Genomic DNA, 18600 nt, shown 5'->3' with positions numbered 1-18600 from the left:
ATAGTCTAAAACAGAAAATGCACGTCCCCAAACTCTGCCTGTTGTATATTTTTCCATGAAGCATCGAAGTCCCCCTTTTTAGACCAGTTGATCTGCCGTTTCTTTTCTTTTTCTCCTCTGTCCCCCTTTTCCTTGTGGAGGGGGTCCGGTCCAGTGGCCATGGATGAAGTACTGGCTGTCCAGAGTCGGGACCCAGGATGGACCGCTCGCCTGTGTATATGTTGGGGACATCTCTGCGCTGCTGATCCGCCTCCGCTTGGGATGGTTTCCTGCTAGCTCCACTTTAGACGGGACTCTCGCTACTATATTGGATCCACTTTGGATTGGACTCTCACGGTTATGTTAGATCAGTGGTTCTTAACCTTGTTGGAGGTACCGAACCCCACCAGTTTCATATGCGCATTCCCCGAAACTTTCTTTAGTGAAAAATAAAATGTAATTTTTTTCAAATTCAAGAAAAATTCATGTTTTTTTTACTGGTGCACAAATGAACCGTGCATGAACATCACCTTGTTCAAAGAACAAAACCAACACAATGCATGAACTCACAACAATTTACACACCTTACACACATTACCATGAATTGATTACCGTGGACCCCGACTTAAACAAGTTGAAAATCTTATTCAGGTGTTACCATTTAGTGGTCAATTGTACGGAATATGTACTGTACTGTTTCATGTAATGTATTCTCTTCCTTTGCAATCTGCTAGTAAAAGTTTCAATAAATCATTCAAAAAACCTGCAAATCAGATGGAAAATTAGAGGGAACATTGTTTGGGGGTATTCATAATACAACGATAGGGAGAAGTTTTTATTTACATGATAAGTTGGATATGTCCTTGCCTCCGTGGGGGAGACTCTGCCGAACCCCTAGGGTTCGATCGAACCCAGGTTAAGAACCACTGTGTTAGATCCACTATGGCTTGGACTTTCACAAGATCATGTTAGACCCACTCGACATCCATTGCTTTCGGTCCCCTAGAGGGGGGGTTGCCCACATATGCGGTCCTCTCCAAGGTTTCTCATAGTCATCATTGTCACCGACGTCCCACTCGGGTGAGTTTTCCTTGCCCTTATGTGGGCTCTACCGAGGATGTCGTTGTGGTTTGTGCAGCCCTTTGAGACACTTGTGATTTAGGGCTATATAAATAAACATTGATTGATTGATTGTACATTTAAACATAGCCATGTAATAGAAGAACATGCAATTATTATGCAGTTAAAATATAATTATTATGTTGATTGGGTTATTTCTTCAAGTTACGCAAGTCACAGGTTTTGCTAATTGAAGAGACAATGTAAGAGAGAAGTCTTCAAGGTTTCTAGAAAGAATGACACAGAATATAAATATTCCACAATTACTATAGTACAGTGACAAGAATATAAATATTCCACAATTACTATAGTACAGTGACAATCATTGTGTCGTGTTCATTGTGGAGTTACTATCAGGCTTCCCCCTGACAGTTTTGTTTTGTTTTATTTTTTCCTCTGTGTATGTCTTTGTTTCCTGTCAGCGCTTTTATTTTGGTAATTTCCTGCCTTTCTCCCTGAGCGCTGTTTCCCCTCAGCTGCTGTTGATTGCCACCTGGCCACACCTGGGGTCAATCAGCCCGCTCCTATTTAAACCTGCTTTGTCCTCCAGTCATTGCTGGATTATTTGTCACCACTACCTGTCAATGTCATTATCCGGTCTTTGACAACCCGTCAAAGACCAAGGAGCTGGTCATTGACTTTGGGAGGTCGAGTCCACGGTCACAACCTATTGTGATTGAGGAAGTTGAGGTACAGACCGTGGACTCATTCAAGTACCTCGGGGTTTGGGTGGACAATAAGCTGGACTGGACTGTCAACACGGACCACCAGTACAAGAAAGGACAGAGCAGGCTGTACTTCCTCAGGAGACTGCACTCCTTCAACATTTGTAGAAAACTCCTGTGGATGTACTACCAGTCTGTGGTTGCCAGTGTTCTGTTCTACATGGTAGTGTGCTGGGAGGGCAGTACATCTAAGAAGGACAGCTCCAGACTTGAGAAACTGATCAGGCGGGCCGGTTCTACAATGGGAATGAAACTGGACTCACTGGTGACGGTGGCAGAGAAGAGGACTGTTGACAAACTAGTGAGCATCCTGGATGATGCCAGTCACCCTCTGCATAGCCAGAGGAGCCTGTTCAGTTCTAGACTGCTTCATCCCAAGTGCAGGACTAATAGACTCAAAAACTCCTTTGTCCCACATGCCATTAGACTGTACAACTCCTCTTTGGGGCGGGGGGGTACTAGGATGACAGGGGATGCAAAACAATAACAGTGCAATACGTTTTCATAACATGGTCACTACTGCCTACTTTGTCTTGTTATATTCTTATTTTACTGTTATAATTTTATTCCCATTGTTGCTTTTTATTTTTTATTCTTATTGTAATATTTCTCTATTTTGTTACCATTTAAACCCCCATTATTTACTTTTTTTAAATTGATCTCAACTCTGTACACTGCTGCTGGAATTTTAATTTTCCTGAAGGAACTCTCCTGAAGGAATCAATAAAGTACTATCTATCGATCTATCTATCATTATTACTTATAGTTGTAACTGTCTACTTTTGTTTACTCTGCTCATGCGATAGTTATTTTGTGTTACAGTAAGTGTTTTTGTTCATAGCCAAGTTTGTTCTCCGCCTTGTGCGCGCCTTTTGTTTGTACCCTTTTGTCTGGTTTTGTGTTAGTGTTAAATTAAATCATGTTTTCCTGCTCAATGCCTGCCGTCATTTTTGCATCTTGGGATTCGTCACAAACTCAACCTGACAGAATAATCCAGCCCAGAATGGAGGAACAAGCAGGTCAAAATAGCAGATGGTTGATTAGCACCAGGTGTGGCCCCGTGCCAACAGCCACAGCTGAGGGGAAAAACACTCAGGGATTACAGCAGGAAATAAAGACAAAATAAGAGCGCTGACAGGAAATAAGACAAACAGAGGAAAAACTCAAACTTGACCAAACTGTCAGGTACAAAGCTGACACTTACGGCTACATTTACACAAAGTTAGAAGCATAGTTTGTCCAAAGTTACTTAATAAATGTATGTGTAAATAGATTTGTGAGGTCTTGGGGGATTCATGAACTAAACATTGTCTCACTAGTTTTGTTTTTAAGGAAAAAAAGCAAATGTGCATGGAGTCTCTTTTTAATATTGAGGTTGTGCCATTTCAGAATGAAAATGGCTAAAAATTAAAGCTAGAGATAAAAGCTGAGGCATTTCCTTTTGCTCTGACTTTTGACAGCTAACCAGCCAAATTTGTCACTCTCGCAGATAGAATCTGTCTGTGGGGTAAAAACCCTTCCTGACTTGGCATCGAGGCTTTAACTCTTACTCTACTATTTTGTGGCTATCTAAATAATTATATTGTACAGGCAGGTGTTAAATCAATGACAATAGTCAAAAGCCCTGATACTAAAGAATATGAGAAGAAAGCCAGTTTAGTTTTGAAATATATTCCATCCATCCATTTTCTACCGCTTATTCCCTTTGGGGTGACGGGGGGCGCTGGTGCCTATCTCAGCTACAATCCGGCGGAAGGCGGGGTAGACCCTGGACAAGTCGCCACCACATTGCAGGAATTATATTCCTTCAAATTAAAACACAATGAAGTCATATCTTGAGTTTTTACCTAATCCCATTTTAAATGAGATAATGTATCAGATACTACAAAAATAGTATTTCACAGTTGTTTCTAAAGTTGGGATCGAGCATTCCAAAGATGAAAAGAAAGCTTCATGGCGTCCTGATACTTACTCATGTTTTTGAAGACAGCTTTGTCGGGATTGTTTGGAAAATAAAGACTTTAAAAGATGAAAAAGTAATAGGTTATTGTACACAATGTTTAATTGGATCAAGTGAGGTTTTGGTCAAAAGTTCACAGCTCAATTTTTATTGCATAGCTTAAAACTAATGTGTCCATGCTAAACACATTTACAAACTACAATACAGTCGTCCCTCGTTAGATTAAACTTCAAATCTAGCAGTTTCAACACATTGCAGATTTAATTTTATTTTTTTATTTATTTAAAAAAAAGGGGAACTGCACTTGTCAAAATGCTAACATATCAGGACCTTATTTGTCATACATTTTTCTGATGTTGCAAAACTGTGAGGCTATGAAGGTGAGTGTCATGTTCACAGAACCTCCAGTTGTAATCTCAGCGGTATAAAACTTGACAATTACATAAAACACAGTGAGTCAGGCAAAAAGGGGCCTGTGAAAAAGCCCCGTTTTCATGAGTAAAATAATGGGCGGCCTGCTGGCTGGCCATTGGAACGTTAAGGGGTTAGAAGACACATGGTATTAATAATCACTCACTGATTCAGTGATGTATGTCTGCACTCCATCGGCATACTGCAGGGCGTAGTTTTCATGGCCTGGAAGATTCCAGCTGTGCATACAAAACACACACACCCAATATTATGAATACAATAAAATCAAAATGATTTAAAACATAAGAACAAGGACGTACCCATCACAGACCTCCTTAATAACAGCAGACAGTGGCTTTTTCTGCACAAGAAAACAAGATACCAGTCACATACAGCAGTGGTTCCCAACCACCGGTCAGGTGTCCGTGACGCACTTGCCACCGAGCCGCACAGAAACAATAATTCATTTATAAACTGCCGCATTTTCTTTGAATTAACTTTCGCCTGTCCCACTAAACACACCAATAAGCTTCTTAATAGACGTATATTACAACTCTTTTGTTATAGTACATGGGACAATGCACATTAATGGAAATATCAAATGTTAATGTGCTAGACTGTAGCCAAAGGCTCATTTTTTTTGCTGTTTTTATCTGCCATACGTAGAGAGCAGGTCCGTGAAAATAATGCATACATTTTATCTGCCATACGTAGAGAGCAGGTCCGTGAAAATAATGCATACATTTTATCTGCCACACGTAGAGAGCAGGTCCGTGAAAATAATGCATACATTTTATCTGCCACACGTAGAGAGCAGGTCCGTGAAAATTATGCATACATTTTATCTGCCACACGTAGAGAGCAGGTCCGTGAAAATAATGCATACATTTTATCTGCCATACGTAGAGAGCAGGTCCGTGAAAATAATGCATACATTTTATCTGCCATACGTAGAGAGCAGGTCCGTGAAAATTATGCATACATTTTATCTGCCATACGTAGAGAGCAGGTCCGTGAAAATAATGCATACATTTTATCTGCCATACGCAGAGAGCAGGTCCGTAAAAATAATGCATACATTTTATCTGCCACACGTAGAGAGCAGGTCCGTGAAAATAATGCATACATTTTATCTGCCATACGTAGAGAGCAGGTCCGTGAAAATAATGCATACATTTTATCTGCCATACGTAGAGAGCAGGTCCGTGAAAATAATGCATACATTTTATCTGCCATACGTAGAGAGCAGGTCCGTGAAAATAATGCATACATTTTATCTGCCATACGTAGAGAGCAGGTCCGTGAAAATAATGCATACATTTTATCTGCCATACGTAGAGAGCAGGTCCGTGAAAATAATGCATACATTTTATCTGCCATACGTAGAGAGCAGGTCCGTGAAAATAATGCATACATTTTATCTGCCATACGTAGAGAGCAGGTCCGTGAAAATAATGCATACATTTTATCTGCCATACGTAGAGAGCAGGTCCGTGAAAATAATGCATACATTTTATCTGCCATACGTAGAGAGCAGGTCCGTGAAAATAATGCATACATTTTATCTGCCATACGTAGAGAGCAGGTCCGTGAAAATAATGCATACATTAATCCGGTCCCTGGTGGAAAAAAGGTTGGGGAACCCTGACATACAGTATATTAAAGTTAAAGTACCAATGATTGTCACACACACACTAAATGTGGCAAAATTATCCTCAGCATTTGACCCCTGCCCTTGTTCACCCCCTGCGAGGAGAGGGGAGCAGTGAGCAGCAGCAGTGGACGCGCTCGGGAATCATTTTGGTGATTTAACCCCCAATTCCAACAGTTTATGCTGAGTGCCAAGCAGGGAGATAATGGATCCCATTTTTATAGTCTTTGGAATGACTCGGCCGGGGTTCGAACACGTGAACAGCCTACTACTACAAGCATACTGCCTGTTGATAAAGTAGTACCACTTTGCCTTGGTGACCTGCTCCCAGTGAGCATGTAAATACAAGTCAGACTTCCATCATGTCTTAACACTCAACTATCCTACTATTAGTGGTCAGACCAGTGGTCAAGCGGTCAGAGTGTGTGGTACGCCCCACGACTGCTGTGTGATTAGTGGCAGCCAAAGGCCTGCAGCAGTCACATATACGGGCTAGAGACAGTCGGGGCTTGAAGATGATCTTATTGGGGGAAAAAAGAACATTCACAATGCATATGAACTAGGGCTGCGAAACTTTGGGTGTCGCACGATTCGATTCAATATCGATTCTTGGGGTCGCGATTCCATTATATATCGCTTTTATTAGATTCAACGCGATTCTCGATTCAAAAACGATATTTTTCCGATTGAAAAGGATTGTGTATTCATTCAATACATAGATTTCAGCAGGATCTACCCCAGTCTGCTGACATGCTAGCAGAGTAGTAGATTTTATAATTTTAAATTTTATAATTGTAAAGGACAATGTTTTATCAACTGAATGCAATAATGTAAATTTGTTTGAACTATTAAACGGAACAAAAGTATGACTTATTTTATCTTTGTGAAAACATTGGACACAGTGTGTTGTCCAGCTTATGAGATGCCATGCAAGTGTAAGCCACTGTGACACTATTGGTCTTTTTTTGTTCTTTTTCTTAGTTTATTTCGAACATGACATACATACAATATTATACATCAGGTAATTTCATCATTTCGCAATACACATCATGTCCGAAAAGGAGTAGGAAGAAGCAAAACTTATCTAATCCTACCCCTTTTCCACTTCAGAGCGCCCACAATATATATATATATACATTGATTCACTGACCTTCTTTACAGCAAAATATCAAAATAGCAAAATGACATCTGTGAGTGAGTAGCACAGCAGTTTTGTAACATGTACTTAATTATTTCAGTCATTATTAACATACTAAGATGAAGAATATCTTATTTTCAATAAGTTTGAAAGTGTTTCTCATAATACTTCTTCTTTGTACTTTGTAAGCACTATTAATTTGAACATCCTCTTAAACTGGATCATATCAGTACAATGTTTAACTTCTTTACTTAATCCATTCCATCATTTAATTCCACATACTGATATAATAAAAGTTCTAAGTGTTGTACGGGCATACAAATGTTTTGAGTTAGATTTTCCTCTAATGTTACATTTCTCCTCTAATTTTTATAAATGTCTAATGATAATGTCAATGAGGGATTTTTAATCACTGCTATGCTGAAATGATAACTAATATTGATACTGTTGTTGATAATATTCACTACTTTTGGTTTGTTCTGTGTGGTGTTTGTGTCTCCTCTCAATTGTTCTGTTTATTGCAGTTCTGAGTGTTGCTGGCTCAGCTTTGCTTTTGGAATTGGATTGCATTGTTATGGTATTGCTGTGTAGTGGTTTGTTGGATTGATTAAAAAAAAAAAAAAAAAAAAAAAATTGATTTAAAAAAAATGAGAATCGATTCTGAATCGCACACCGTGAGAATCACGATTCGTATTCGAATCGATTTTTTCCCACAGCCCTAATATGAACACTCAATTACTTTGTCTAGTTTTGTATAACAATACTGCATTAATATAACAGTCTCCGCACACATGCATCACTTTAACAAATAGTCTGACTGAACCCGCTATAGTGAAATGTTTAATTTTGTAAACCAGTCAAACGCAAATATAGTGGGGGACAAGAAGTTCACATCACAGCTCTGTATAACAAAGTGTATTATAAAATCAATATTTTCTCCTTTTTTTAAAATTAATTTTACACCTTTTTGTTCATTTTTGCTCTAGTTTTGTTGTTTTATATTATTTAACAATGTGCCGCCGGACACAAAAAACCAAACTGCGGGCCACAAAGGGCCCCTGAGAGCAGACTATCAGAGCATAAACTGGGTGAGACAATTAACAGTGCCTCTGCTACTTTCCCAATTCTGTACTACTCATTTTTCTACTCAGTGGCCTAGTGCAGTGGTTCTCAACCTTTCTTCAGTGATGTACCCCCTGTGAACATTTTTTTTTTTATTTAAGTACCCCCTAATCAGAGCAAAGCATTTTTGTTTGAAAAAAAGAGATAAAGAAGTAAAATACAGCACTATGCCATCAGTTTCTGATTTATTAAATTGTATAACAGTGCAAAATATTGCTCATTTATACTAGTCTTTCTTGAACTATTTGGAAAAAAAGATATAAAAGTAAGTAAAAACTTGTTGAAAAATAAACAAGTGATTCAATTCTAAATGCAGATTTCTCCACATAGAAGTAATCATCAACTTAAAGTGCCCTCTTTGGGGATTGTAATAGAGATCCATCTGGATTCATCAACTTACTTCTAAACATTTCTTCACAAAAAAAGAAATCTTTAACATCAATATTTATGGAACATGTCCACAAAAAATCTATCTGTCAACACTGAATATTGCATTGTTACTTTTCTTTCCACAGTTTATGAACTTACATTCATATTTTCTTGAAGTATTATTAAAAAAATATATTTATAAAGGATTTTTGAATTGTTGCTATTTATAGAATATTTTTTTAAATCTCATGTACCCCTTAGCATACCCAGGAGTATGTGTACCCCCATTTGAGAACCACTGGCCTAGTGGTTAGAGTGTCCGCCCTGAGATGGGTAGGTTGTGAGTTCAAACCCTGGCCGAGTCATACCAAAGACTATAAAAATGGGAACCATTACCTCCCTGCTTGGCACTCAGCATCAAGGGTTGGAATTGGGGGTTAAATCACTAAAAATGATTTCCGGGCGCGGCCACCGCTGCTGCCCACTGCTCCCCTCACCTCCCAGGGGGTGACCAAGGGTGACGGGTCAAATGCAGGGGACAAATTTCACCACACCTAGTGTGTGTGTGACAATCATTGCTACTTTAACTTAACTTAATTGTGTGTTACTAAAAAAGTGTATTGTTGACATTCATGCAAGCTGTGTGGTACCTGGTCCAGTCGAATAAGCTGGGGATAGGCCCCTGGCATCTGGATGGCTATCTTCACTATGTCTTTCTGCTGCGGCATTTTGGCACCTCTGGACTCCACAACGATGGCTGTTGCAAAAAAAAATGAAAAAAAACAAAACCAGAGTGCAGTTTGTTAGCCAATGAAATATAAGATCATCTTTAAGCTGTATTGCAAGAATTGATTACACCGGCTGTAGTTTGCAATGGATCTTACACAAGGATGTTTCTGACATTTAATGTAGCTAAATGAGGTAACCCCAGAAAGTAACTATAATCATTTGAATATTAGAGGTCAAGTATAGCACGTCCATGATAACTGGTGTAATAATAGGATTTGTTGTTTTATTATATTTTGAATCAACAAATTCCAACAAGTGTTTATGTAAAGTAAGCTAGTAAACTTATCTAAAATTACACTAGATTTAGTACAACGGCATACATGCTGTGTTCAAGAGGGTCATTTACTGTTGACTACGAGGAAATTGTTTACTGGATCAGTCAACTCATTTTACAAAATGTTGCAGCGGAGGGGGGCGAGGACTGCGGCCCTGTCGCGGAACACGGTGTGCAAGGACCGGCCTCGAAGACAGCGACAGGTGAGTAGATGGCCCAGGTGGGCCTTGTTAGCTAATCACCTGTCGCCTTTACTAGCAGCAGCCGGACTGAGACAGGGGGGTTGGAGTTAAAGAGAGGGCGAGAGACGCGAGACTGAGAAGAAAAAAACATATATTGCTGGAAAGCAATCACTACATGAGAATAAAAAGACTTGATTCAAACGAACTACTGGACTCCTGAAGATCTGTCGGCCAGGAGAACCCACACCAGAGGGAAACTTTCACAGTTGTGTCTCAAAAAACCCCCCCAGGGATTAGAAGTTGGATTCGGCTCAGCATAGTAGACATTTGTGTTTGTGTTTTTAGACGTATGACTCACCTACTATATGGACCAAAGCATTGACACATAAAGGTAAATCTACCATACAGACAATTAAATGCTTCCATCTTTGGAAGAAAACTTTGGGGGAAAGACCACTGTGTTCCTCTGCGCAAAAAGCCAATTTCAAAGTCAGTTGGAATAAGCTCCAGCTAGACCTGAAAACAGTTCTCTCCTATAGAGCTTGAAAGATTTTGAAATGCATTGTGGGGGCTGGGTAGATATACTGCAGCCTACCTTTTTGATTTAATGATTGATTGATGTAAACTTTTATTAGTAGATTGCACAGTACAGTACATATTCCCTACAATTGACCACTAAATGGTAACACCCCAATAAGTTTTTCAACTAGTTTAAGTCGGGGTCCACGTAAATCAAGTCATGGTGTTCCATGCTGTTTTTGTATGCGCCCCCTCCCCTTGTTTCCCTCACAGACACACACAGTAATGGCATCACTACTTCCAGAGAGAAGTTTAGAAAAGAAGATGTGAACAAAGTAACTGGACACTGCAAATGTTGCCTGAAGTCCATTGCAAAAAGAAGCAGCAGCATAAACTTATAAACAGTTATCCAGCTGAGTGGGTAACTTATAAACAGTTATCCAGCTGAGTGGGGGGCTTCACGGTGGCAGAGGGGTTAGTGCGTCTGCCTCACAATACGAAGTTCCTGCAGTCCTGGGTTCAAATCCAGGCTCGGGATTTTTCTGTGTGGAGTTTGCATGTTCTCCCCGTGAATGCGTGGGTTCCCTCCGGGTACTCCGGCTTCCTCCCACTTCCAAAAACATGCACCTGGGGATAGGTTGATTGGCAACACTAAAATTGGCCCTAGTGTGTGAATGTGAGTGTGAATGTTGTCTGTCTATCTGTGTTGGCCCTGCGATGAGGTGGCGACTTGTCCAGGGTGTACCCTGCCTTCCGCCCGATTGTAGCTGAGATAGGCGCCAGCACCCCCCGCGACCCCGAAAGGGAATAAGCGGTAGAAAATGGATGGATGGATGGACAGCTGAGTGGGAGAAATTACACTCTTTACAACAGGGGTCTCAAACTCAATTGACCTGGGGGCCACTGGATGCAGAAACTGGGGCAGGCTGGGCAGCGAGAAAATATTTCTTAAAAAATCTAACATGCACTTTTTAATGAATTCGCCTATGAAAGCCAATCCTCACCATTTTCCCGGGAGACTCCTGGATTTCAGTGCACCTCCCGACAATCTACCGCTGCAACCATTTTCCCCAATTTGTCCCAATTTTCACCCGGCCGACATTATTAAGGACTGCCGTGACTGCACTGCCTTTAACGTCCTCTAAAACAGTGGTTCTCAACCTTTTTTCACTGATGTACCCCCTGAGAACATTTTTTGAATTCAAGTACCCCCTAATCAGAACAAAGCATTTTGGTTGGAAAAAAAAGAGATAACGAAGTAAAATACAGCACAATGTCATCAGTTTCTGATTTATTAAATTGTATAACAGTGCAAAATATTGCTCATTTGTAGTGGTCTTTCTTCAACTATTTGGAAAAAAAATAGAAAAGTAACAAAAAAAACTTGTCGAAAAATAAACAAGTGATTCAATTATAAATAAAGATTTCTAATAATCAACTTAAAGTGCCCTCTTTGGGGATTGTAATAGAGATCCATCTGGATTCATCAACTTACTTCTAAACATTTCTTCACAAAAAAAGAAATCTTTAACATCAATATTGATGGAACATGTCCTTAAAAAAATCTAGCTGTCAACACTGAATATTGCATTGTTGTATTTCTTTTCACAGTTTGTGAACTTACATTCATATTTTGTTGAAGTGTTAACCAATAAATATATTTATCAAGTATTTATGACTGACTGCTATTTTTTAGAATGTTTTTGATAAATTTCACTTAACCCTTGGCATACCTTCCCATAGCGTACCATCCATAAGAGAACTAGTGCTCTGCAACTCGTCATTGCGCACATAACACAACTAAAGTAACAACTCTAAATCATGTTTTGGGGACTTGTGCAGAACAACGTTAGTGGCTGCAAGACGTACTTACTCAACAGCCATACAGGTCACACTGAGGGTGGCGGTATAAAACACTTTAACACTCTTACCAATATGCGCCACACTTTGAACCCACACCAAACAAGAATGACAAACACATTTTGGGAGAACATCCGCACCCTAACACAACTTAAACACAAGAGAAAAAATACCCAAAACACCAAGCAGCCCAAACTCTCCCGGGCTACAATATACACAACCTCAACCGACGCAAGTAGGGAGGGTGGGGGTGTGGGGGGTTGGTGGTAGCGTGGGTGTGCGAATTGTAGCGCGGAAGAGTCAGGGCTGCATGGGATTCTGGGTATTTGTTCTGTTGAATTTATTTTGTATTACTGTGCGAATGTTCTCTTTAAATGTGTTTGTCATTCTTGTTTGGTGTGGGTTCACAGTCTGGCACATATTTGTAACAGTGTTCAATTTTTTTTTACGGCCACCCTCAGTGTGACTTGTGTAGCTGTTGACCAAATATGTCTTGCAACATCACACATGTGCACTGCTCAGCCAAATGTAACAATCAAATAGGCTTGCACGCTGTCTGTACAGGATTCAGAGGGCGTTAAGAACGGTGCCATTGCGGCACCCCCAGAGTATTATTGACTGGGTAAAAATCGGCAGGGATTACCAGAGAATGGATACCCTGAAAATTGGGAACGTTGGGAAGTATGACGATGTCAAGTTCTGTTCATATTGAAGGCCGCACATACATTAAATTGTCATATCAAAGTGCGGGCCGCAAAATAATGTCTCGCGGGCCGCATGTTTGAGACCCCTGTTCTAGACCTTTGCTTGAAGAAATTCTCTCTTACTGGACCGATTTGAAATTTTGTTGGATAAACCTGCTGTAAGAATTAACAGTGGTCTGAGACAGAATTTGTCACACTGTGCATCCAGTACATCATTCAACAATACTTAAGCAGTTTAATTTGAAGACAAAGGCGAGTTGCTTCTAAAAGGATTCAAAGAGCTCCATGCAACTATCATTTTCAGTTCATATGTTCCTCTTTCATCATGGCGCTATGGCACACTGTGTAAATAAGTACTGTTTGTACATACTAGGGTGTACGCCAATGATACACACTTCCTCCTTAACCTTCAGACTTCACTCCCTGAGGGGACAGAAGAAGCCGTCCTTCCCTCCAACTCTCCCCCCACTTCCTTCTCCTTTGCTCTGAGCACATGGAAAGGCCATTTAAAAAGGATTCTACGTGTTCGAGAGGTCAGAGAGGAGCTCCAACTTGTGCCTGCTTGTGTTCAGAGCGATGAATGGACCCCACCCTGTGCACGATCTCCAGGATAGTTCACATACCGTGACTCTCGGCTGGAAAAGAACGCTCTCCCTCTGGCTCTCACTTTATTGCAGCTCCTGTCAAAACAAACCACACATCTTTACCGCCTTTACTTCACTCGTCCTGAGGCTTGAATTTAACTCAGGTAAAAAAAAAGCCTCCTTTTTAGGATCAACAAACACAAGTGCAACATATTTGTTTAGAATCATGCACATTGGCTGCGTAGTGAGAACAAGCCTGGTATGCAGTTACAACAAAAGGTCAACTCAAACACAACTACAGCAACTCCCGGCTTAATCTGGACTGGAAGAGGTTTTAATGGGAATGCAAGAATAATGAGAAGCTTATGAATCATCTCAGTTCACAAAAGGGCAAACTGAGGCTAGTGGTGAATCTAAGTAGGAAAATACTAATGGTTACATTATACTGTACATTTTCTGTAACGCAAATTCATTTTGCATTTTTGCTTCATCTATTGTCTGCTGTTTTTGAACTGGTCAGTGCAAAACAAGATATAAATTAGTAAGGAATACAAATATAATTTAAATAACAAATAATAGAAAAATGAAAAAAATATATTTAGTTTTTCCGTTTTAATTCCGTTTTTTTACCTTTTACACTTATTTCACCACTATGCTGTGTGTGATTTTTGTGTCAAATGTAACACACAAAATCCATCTATCCATCCATTTTCTACTGTTTGGAATTTTTGGGGTGGCGGGGCGTGTTGAATGTTTTTTTAATAAAATGCTAAAATCCTCACATTTATTGGCGCAATAAGTCTTTAGACATATTTTGACCAGTATTTTAGGTCAAAGTATAATAATGATCTAAATCAGTGGTTCTTAACCTGGGTTCCATCGAACCTTAGGGGTTTGGTGAGTCGGCCTCAGGGGTTCGGCAGAGTCTATCGTGTAAATAAAAACTTCTCCCTATCATTGAATTATGAATACCCCCCCAAACAATGTTCCCTCTAATTTTCCATCTGATTTGCAGGTTTTTTGATTGACGGGTTGAAACTTTTACCAGCAGATTGCAAAGGAAGAGAATACATTACATGAAACAGTACAGTACATATTCCGTACAATTGACCACTAAATGGTAACACCTGAATACGTTTTTCAACTTGTTTAATTCGGGGTCCACGTTAATCAATTCATGGTAATGTGTGTAAGGTGTGTAATTTGTTGTGAGTTCATGCATTGTGTTGGTTTTGTTCTTTGAACAAGGTGATGTTCATGCACGGTTCATTTGTGCACCAGTAAAAAAACACATGACTTTTTTTTGAATTTGAAAAAAAAACAACATTTTATTTTTCACTAAAGAAGTGTTTGGGGAATGCGCAAATGAAACTGGTGGGGTTCAGTACCTCCAACAAGGTTAAGAACCACTGATCTAAATGTTCAATGAGCGCTATCAGTCCATTATGCTTGTTTAAGGCGCTTTATTGAAACTTTTATTTTGTTAGCGCAGTCAGACCGAATGTGGCGCACCACACTCGAGCTGGGAAATATGGCCTTTTTTTAAATATCTCGATATTTTTAGGCCATGTCATGATACACAATATATAATCTCGATATTTTGCCTTAGCCCTGAATGAACACTTGATGCATATAATCACAGCCGTATGATGATTCTATGTGTCTACATTCAAACTTGTTCATACTGCATTAACATATGCTCCTTTTAAACTTTCATGCAGAGAGGGAAATCACAACTAAGTCAATTGACCAAAAGTGTATTTATTAAAGAGTTATTAATCAGTGGCACAAACATTCATGTCATTTCAAAACAGAAAGTGCAAGATTGTCAGAGACATTTTGAAACAAGCTATAAGTGCACTTGTGTGAATGATGTCACTAAGATGACAAATCAAAACAACACTAAATTAAAGTGTACTTTTTGGACAAAACGCCACTACAATAGTTAAAAACAAATAAAGTGTACTTTTGTGCATGATGTCACACAAGATGATTCAATAACTGTCAAATAAAAATGAGCTGCATAATTGGTTCCTGCAGACGTTATCTCCTTCTGTTGTTGACAGAAGGAGATACGATGTTGATCTGGAAATAGTTGCTTTGGCATTTTGTTGGTGTGGCACCGACTGAAGATGTTGACATGCAGAGTTTCAAGCACTCAACATTCTCTAGCGCAGGGGTGCTCACACTTTTTCTGCAGGCGAGCTACTTTTCAATTGACCAAGTCGAGGAGATCTACTTATCTAGGGACGGCGTGGCGCAGTGGAAGAGTGGCTGTGCGCAACCCGAGCGTCCCTGGTTCAATTCCCACCTAGTACCAACCTCGTCACGTTCGTTGTGTCCTGAGCAAGACGCTTCACCCTTGCTCCTGATGGGTGCTGGTTGGCGCCTTGCATGGCAGCTCCCTCCATCAGTGTGTGAATGTGGAAGTAGTGTCAAAGCGCTTTGAGTACCTTGAAGGTAGAAAAGCGCTATACAAGTACAACCCATTTATCATTTATTTATTTACCTCCTTTATATTTATAATTCATATTTATTTATTTATGAAAGAGACATTTTTGTCAACAAGTTAATGGTGTTCAATGATAATACACGCATGTTTAAGTGAAGTGAAGTGAATTTGATTTATATAGCGCTTTTCTCAAGTGACTCAACGCGCTTTACATAGTGACACCCAATATCTAAGTTCCATTTAAACCAGTGTGGGTGGCACGGAGCAGGTGGGTAAAGTGTCTTGCCCAAGGACACAACGGCAGTAACTAGGATGGCACAAGCGGGAATCGAACCTGCAACCCTCAAGTTGCTGACACGGCCACTCTACCAACCGAGCTATGCCGCCCCACGTTTAACACATATAGATTCCTTTCTTTCATGAAGAAAATAAATTTAAGTTGGTATATTACCTGATTCTGATGACTTGCATTGATTGGAATCAGACAGTGGTGCTGATAATGTCCACATTTTCAAAGGGAGGAGAAAAAAAGTCCTTCTTTCTGTCCAATACCACATGAAAGTGGTTGGATTTGGCATCTCATTTGTCCAACTTGCAAACTCGTTTTTAAACACTTTTTTTTATGAGAGTAGCATATGTGTGTGTGGCCCTTTGATGTGTGCCAGCAGGCGAGTGACGTCAGTGAGTGTGTGGGCGAGGGAGCGGTCGCTGAGGGCGGGGTAGAAATATATTGGCATCAAACTCCGTAGCTTGCTAGCTTTCTGAGACTCTTATTTTGTTAGCACAGGCAGGATGAAGCAGCTCTTTTATGTCGAAGACAGGAACTGTGCAGTCGGTCTTTAGAGTTTTGACAGCAGAGTCTGTTGAAATAAAAAGTGTTTCTCTCCGTCCGTCCTGTCAGTGATTTTTTTCTTAATAATGAGCTCGCAGCAGCCAGCGTCATCTCACAAGATCCTCGGATGCCGAGAATGTCAAACAACTGACGAAAGTGAAGTCTTGGTGAAGATTGATGATTGCTCATTTTTAGGTCTATTTTTTTAATGCCTGGCTTGCGATCGACTGACACACCCTCCGCGATCGACGTAATGCCCACCCCTGCTCTAGCGGGGGACTTTTCAAATGATGCTTCATGAGTAGTGGTGCTACTTTTTGTAGCAACGCTTTTGCCGCATAAATGTTGAACATATTCCCGCTTGAAGCCAAACCACCGCCGGACAATGGATCCCGTGCTGTTTTTCTATGGAATTAATTCTTCCTCCATTTGTTACCAGAATCGCACCTTCTCTCTCTCGTATTACCACCCACACCTCACCGTTAGCGTCACAGCTAACGTTACAATGTCGCTACCTCTCTGTTCCGCGGGAGCATGTGACCTTGCACACGTGACGTACGTAAGAAGGTGCGCTTGTTTTTATGTCTCTGTGAGAAGGAGAGACAAGAAAGAGTGGGAAATGCATGCAGTGTAATTCCCGCGGCTAAAAGCAACTGTGTGAGAACGTATTCTCGAATATCACGATATAGTCATTTTCTATATCGCACAGAGACAAACCCGCGATATATCGATATATCGCCCAGCCCTACACCACACTATTACTGTGAAGGGGGGGGAAGTGTGCTGTGCGGCCGTTCTCAGCTTGACCAGTAAAAAAGGCGACTCACTTGAAATTGAGGCTGTTAAAACAAAAATAGGGGGGCTGTCAAGTTGCAAGTTCCTGTTGTGTTTGTACATTATATCGATGATGTCGTTCACAACAACACAAGTAGATGAGATCTGTTGTGGGTGTATGGAATGTTCTTGTTAGCTTTAGCTTCGTAGTTTAGTCGGTGTTTTTTTAGTGAACCTCTCAGCATTATTTAGTTTGGAACAGAGCGGTTGGCCGTGTTGGGGATTAATACCATACCATAACAACTTTATTGATAAAGCCCTTTAAAAACAATCACATTTGAAGAACAAAGGGCTGTACACCACAAAGAAATAGCGGCAAAAGGCAGACTAAAAAATAATATTTAAAACAGAAGTAAAATACACATTGAAAAAGCAAATACAAATGACCCTAAGAACAATTTAATGAGCGTTACCGGACACATTATGTTCCCAAACAAATGTTTCTTCTCTTCACAAAAGACAACATTTCAGTTATATTTATGTCAATTTCCCTGATATTCTGCGTTGAACAACACTATTGGCTAATTATTTGACTCCGTTGTCTGTTGCGTGAACACAGAAATCATATGCCTTACTTATTTTGTTGGGTGTAGTGATTATTGATTGGGCATACCGTATTTTTCGGAGTATAAGTCGCACCGGCCGAAAATGCATAATAAAGAAGGAAAAAAACATATATAAGTCGCACTGGAGCATGAGTTGCATTTTTTGGGGAAATTTATTTGACAAAACCCAACACAAGAATAAACATTTGAAAGGCAATTTAAAATAAATAAAGAACAGTGAACAACAGGCTGAATAAGTGTAGGTTATATGAGGCATAAATAAGCAACTGCTATGTTAAGCTAACATATTATGGTAAGAGTCATTCAAATAACTAGAACATATAGAACATTCTATACCTTTACCAAACTATCTCTCACTTCTTGTATGTCTAGTCTCTTACGTGAATGAGCTAAATAATATTACTTGATATTTTACGGTAATGTGTTAATAAGTTCACACATAAGTCGCTCCTGAGTATAAGTCGCACTATGAAAAAAACTGCGACTTATAGTCCAAAAAATATGGTAAGTGTAATTCGTAAAAATAATAC

At 39.9% G+C, this 18600-nt stretch overlaps 1 protein-coding gene across 1 annotated transcript in view; it reads right to left on the bottom strand.

Moving 5' to 3' along the window:
* The window catches only part of elmo3 (engulfment and cell motility 3), an 81993-nt gene that overhangs the window by 39936 nt on the left and 23457 nt on the right, over positions 1-18600 (bottom strand). Inside the window, exons 2-5 of the mRNA XM_061918024.1 lie at positions 13426-13482; positions 9125-9231; positions 4515-4555; positions 4361-4433 (exon numbers count right to left, since the gene is read on the bottom strand). Of these exons, the coding sequence (XP_061774008.1) occupies positions 4361-4433; positions 4515-4555; positions 9125-9202 (192 nt within the window). The 5' untranslated portion in view covers positions 9203-9231; positions 13426-13482. The remainder of the gene's footprint in view (positions 1-4360; positions 4434-4514; positions 4556-9124; positions 9232-13425; positions 13483-18600) is intronic.

The sequence above is a fragment of the Nerophis ophidion genome, linkage group LG12 (assembly GCF_033978795.1).
Source record: "Nerophis ophidion isolate RoL-2023_Sa linkage group LG12, RoL_Noph_v1.0, whole genome shotgun sequence".
NCBI lineage: Eukaryota > Metazoa > Chordata > Actinopteri > Syngnathiformes > Syngnathidae > Nerophis > Nerophis ophidion.
Note: the sequence above shows the minus strand (reverse complement) of the source record. Positions and strands in the feature narration are given on the sequence as shown.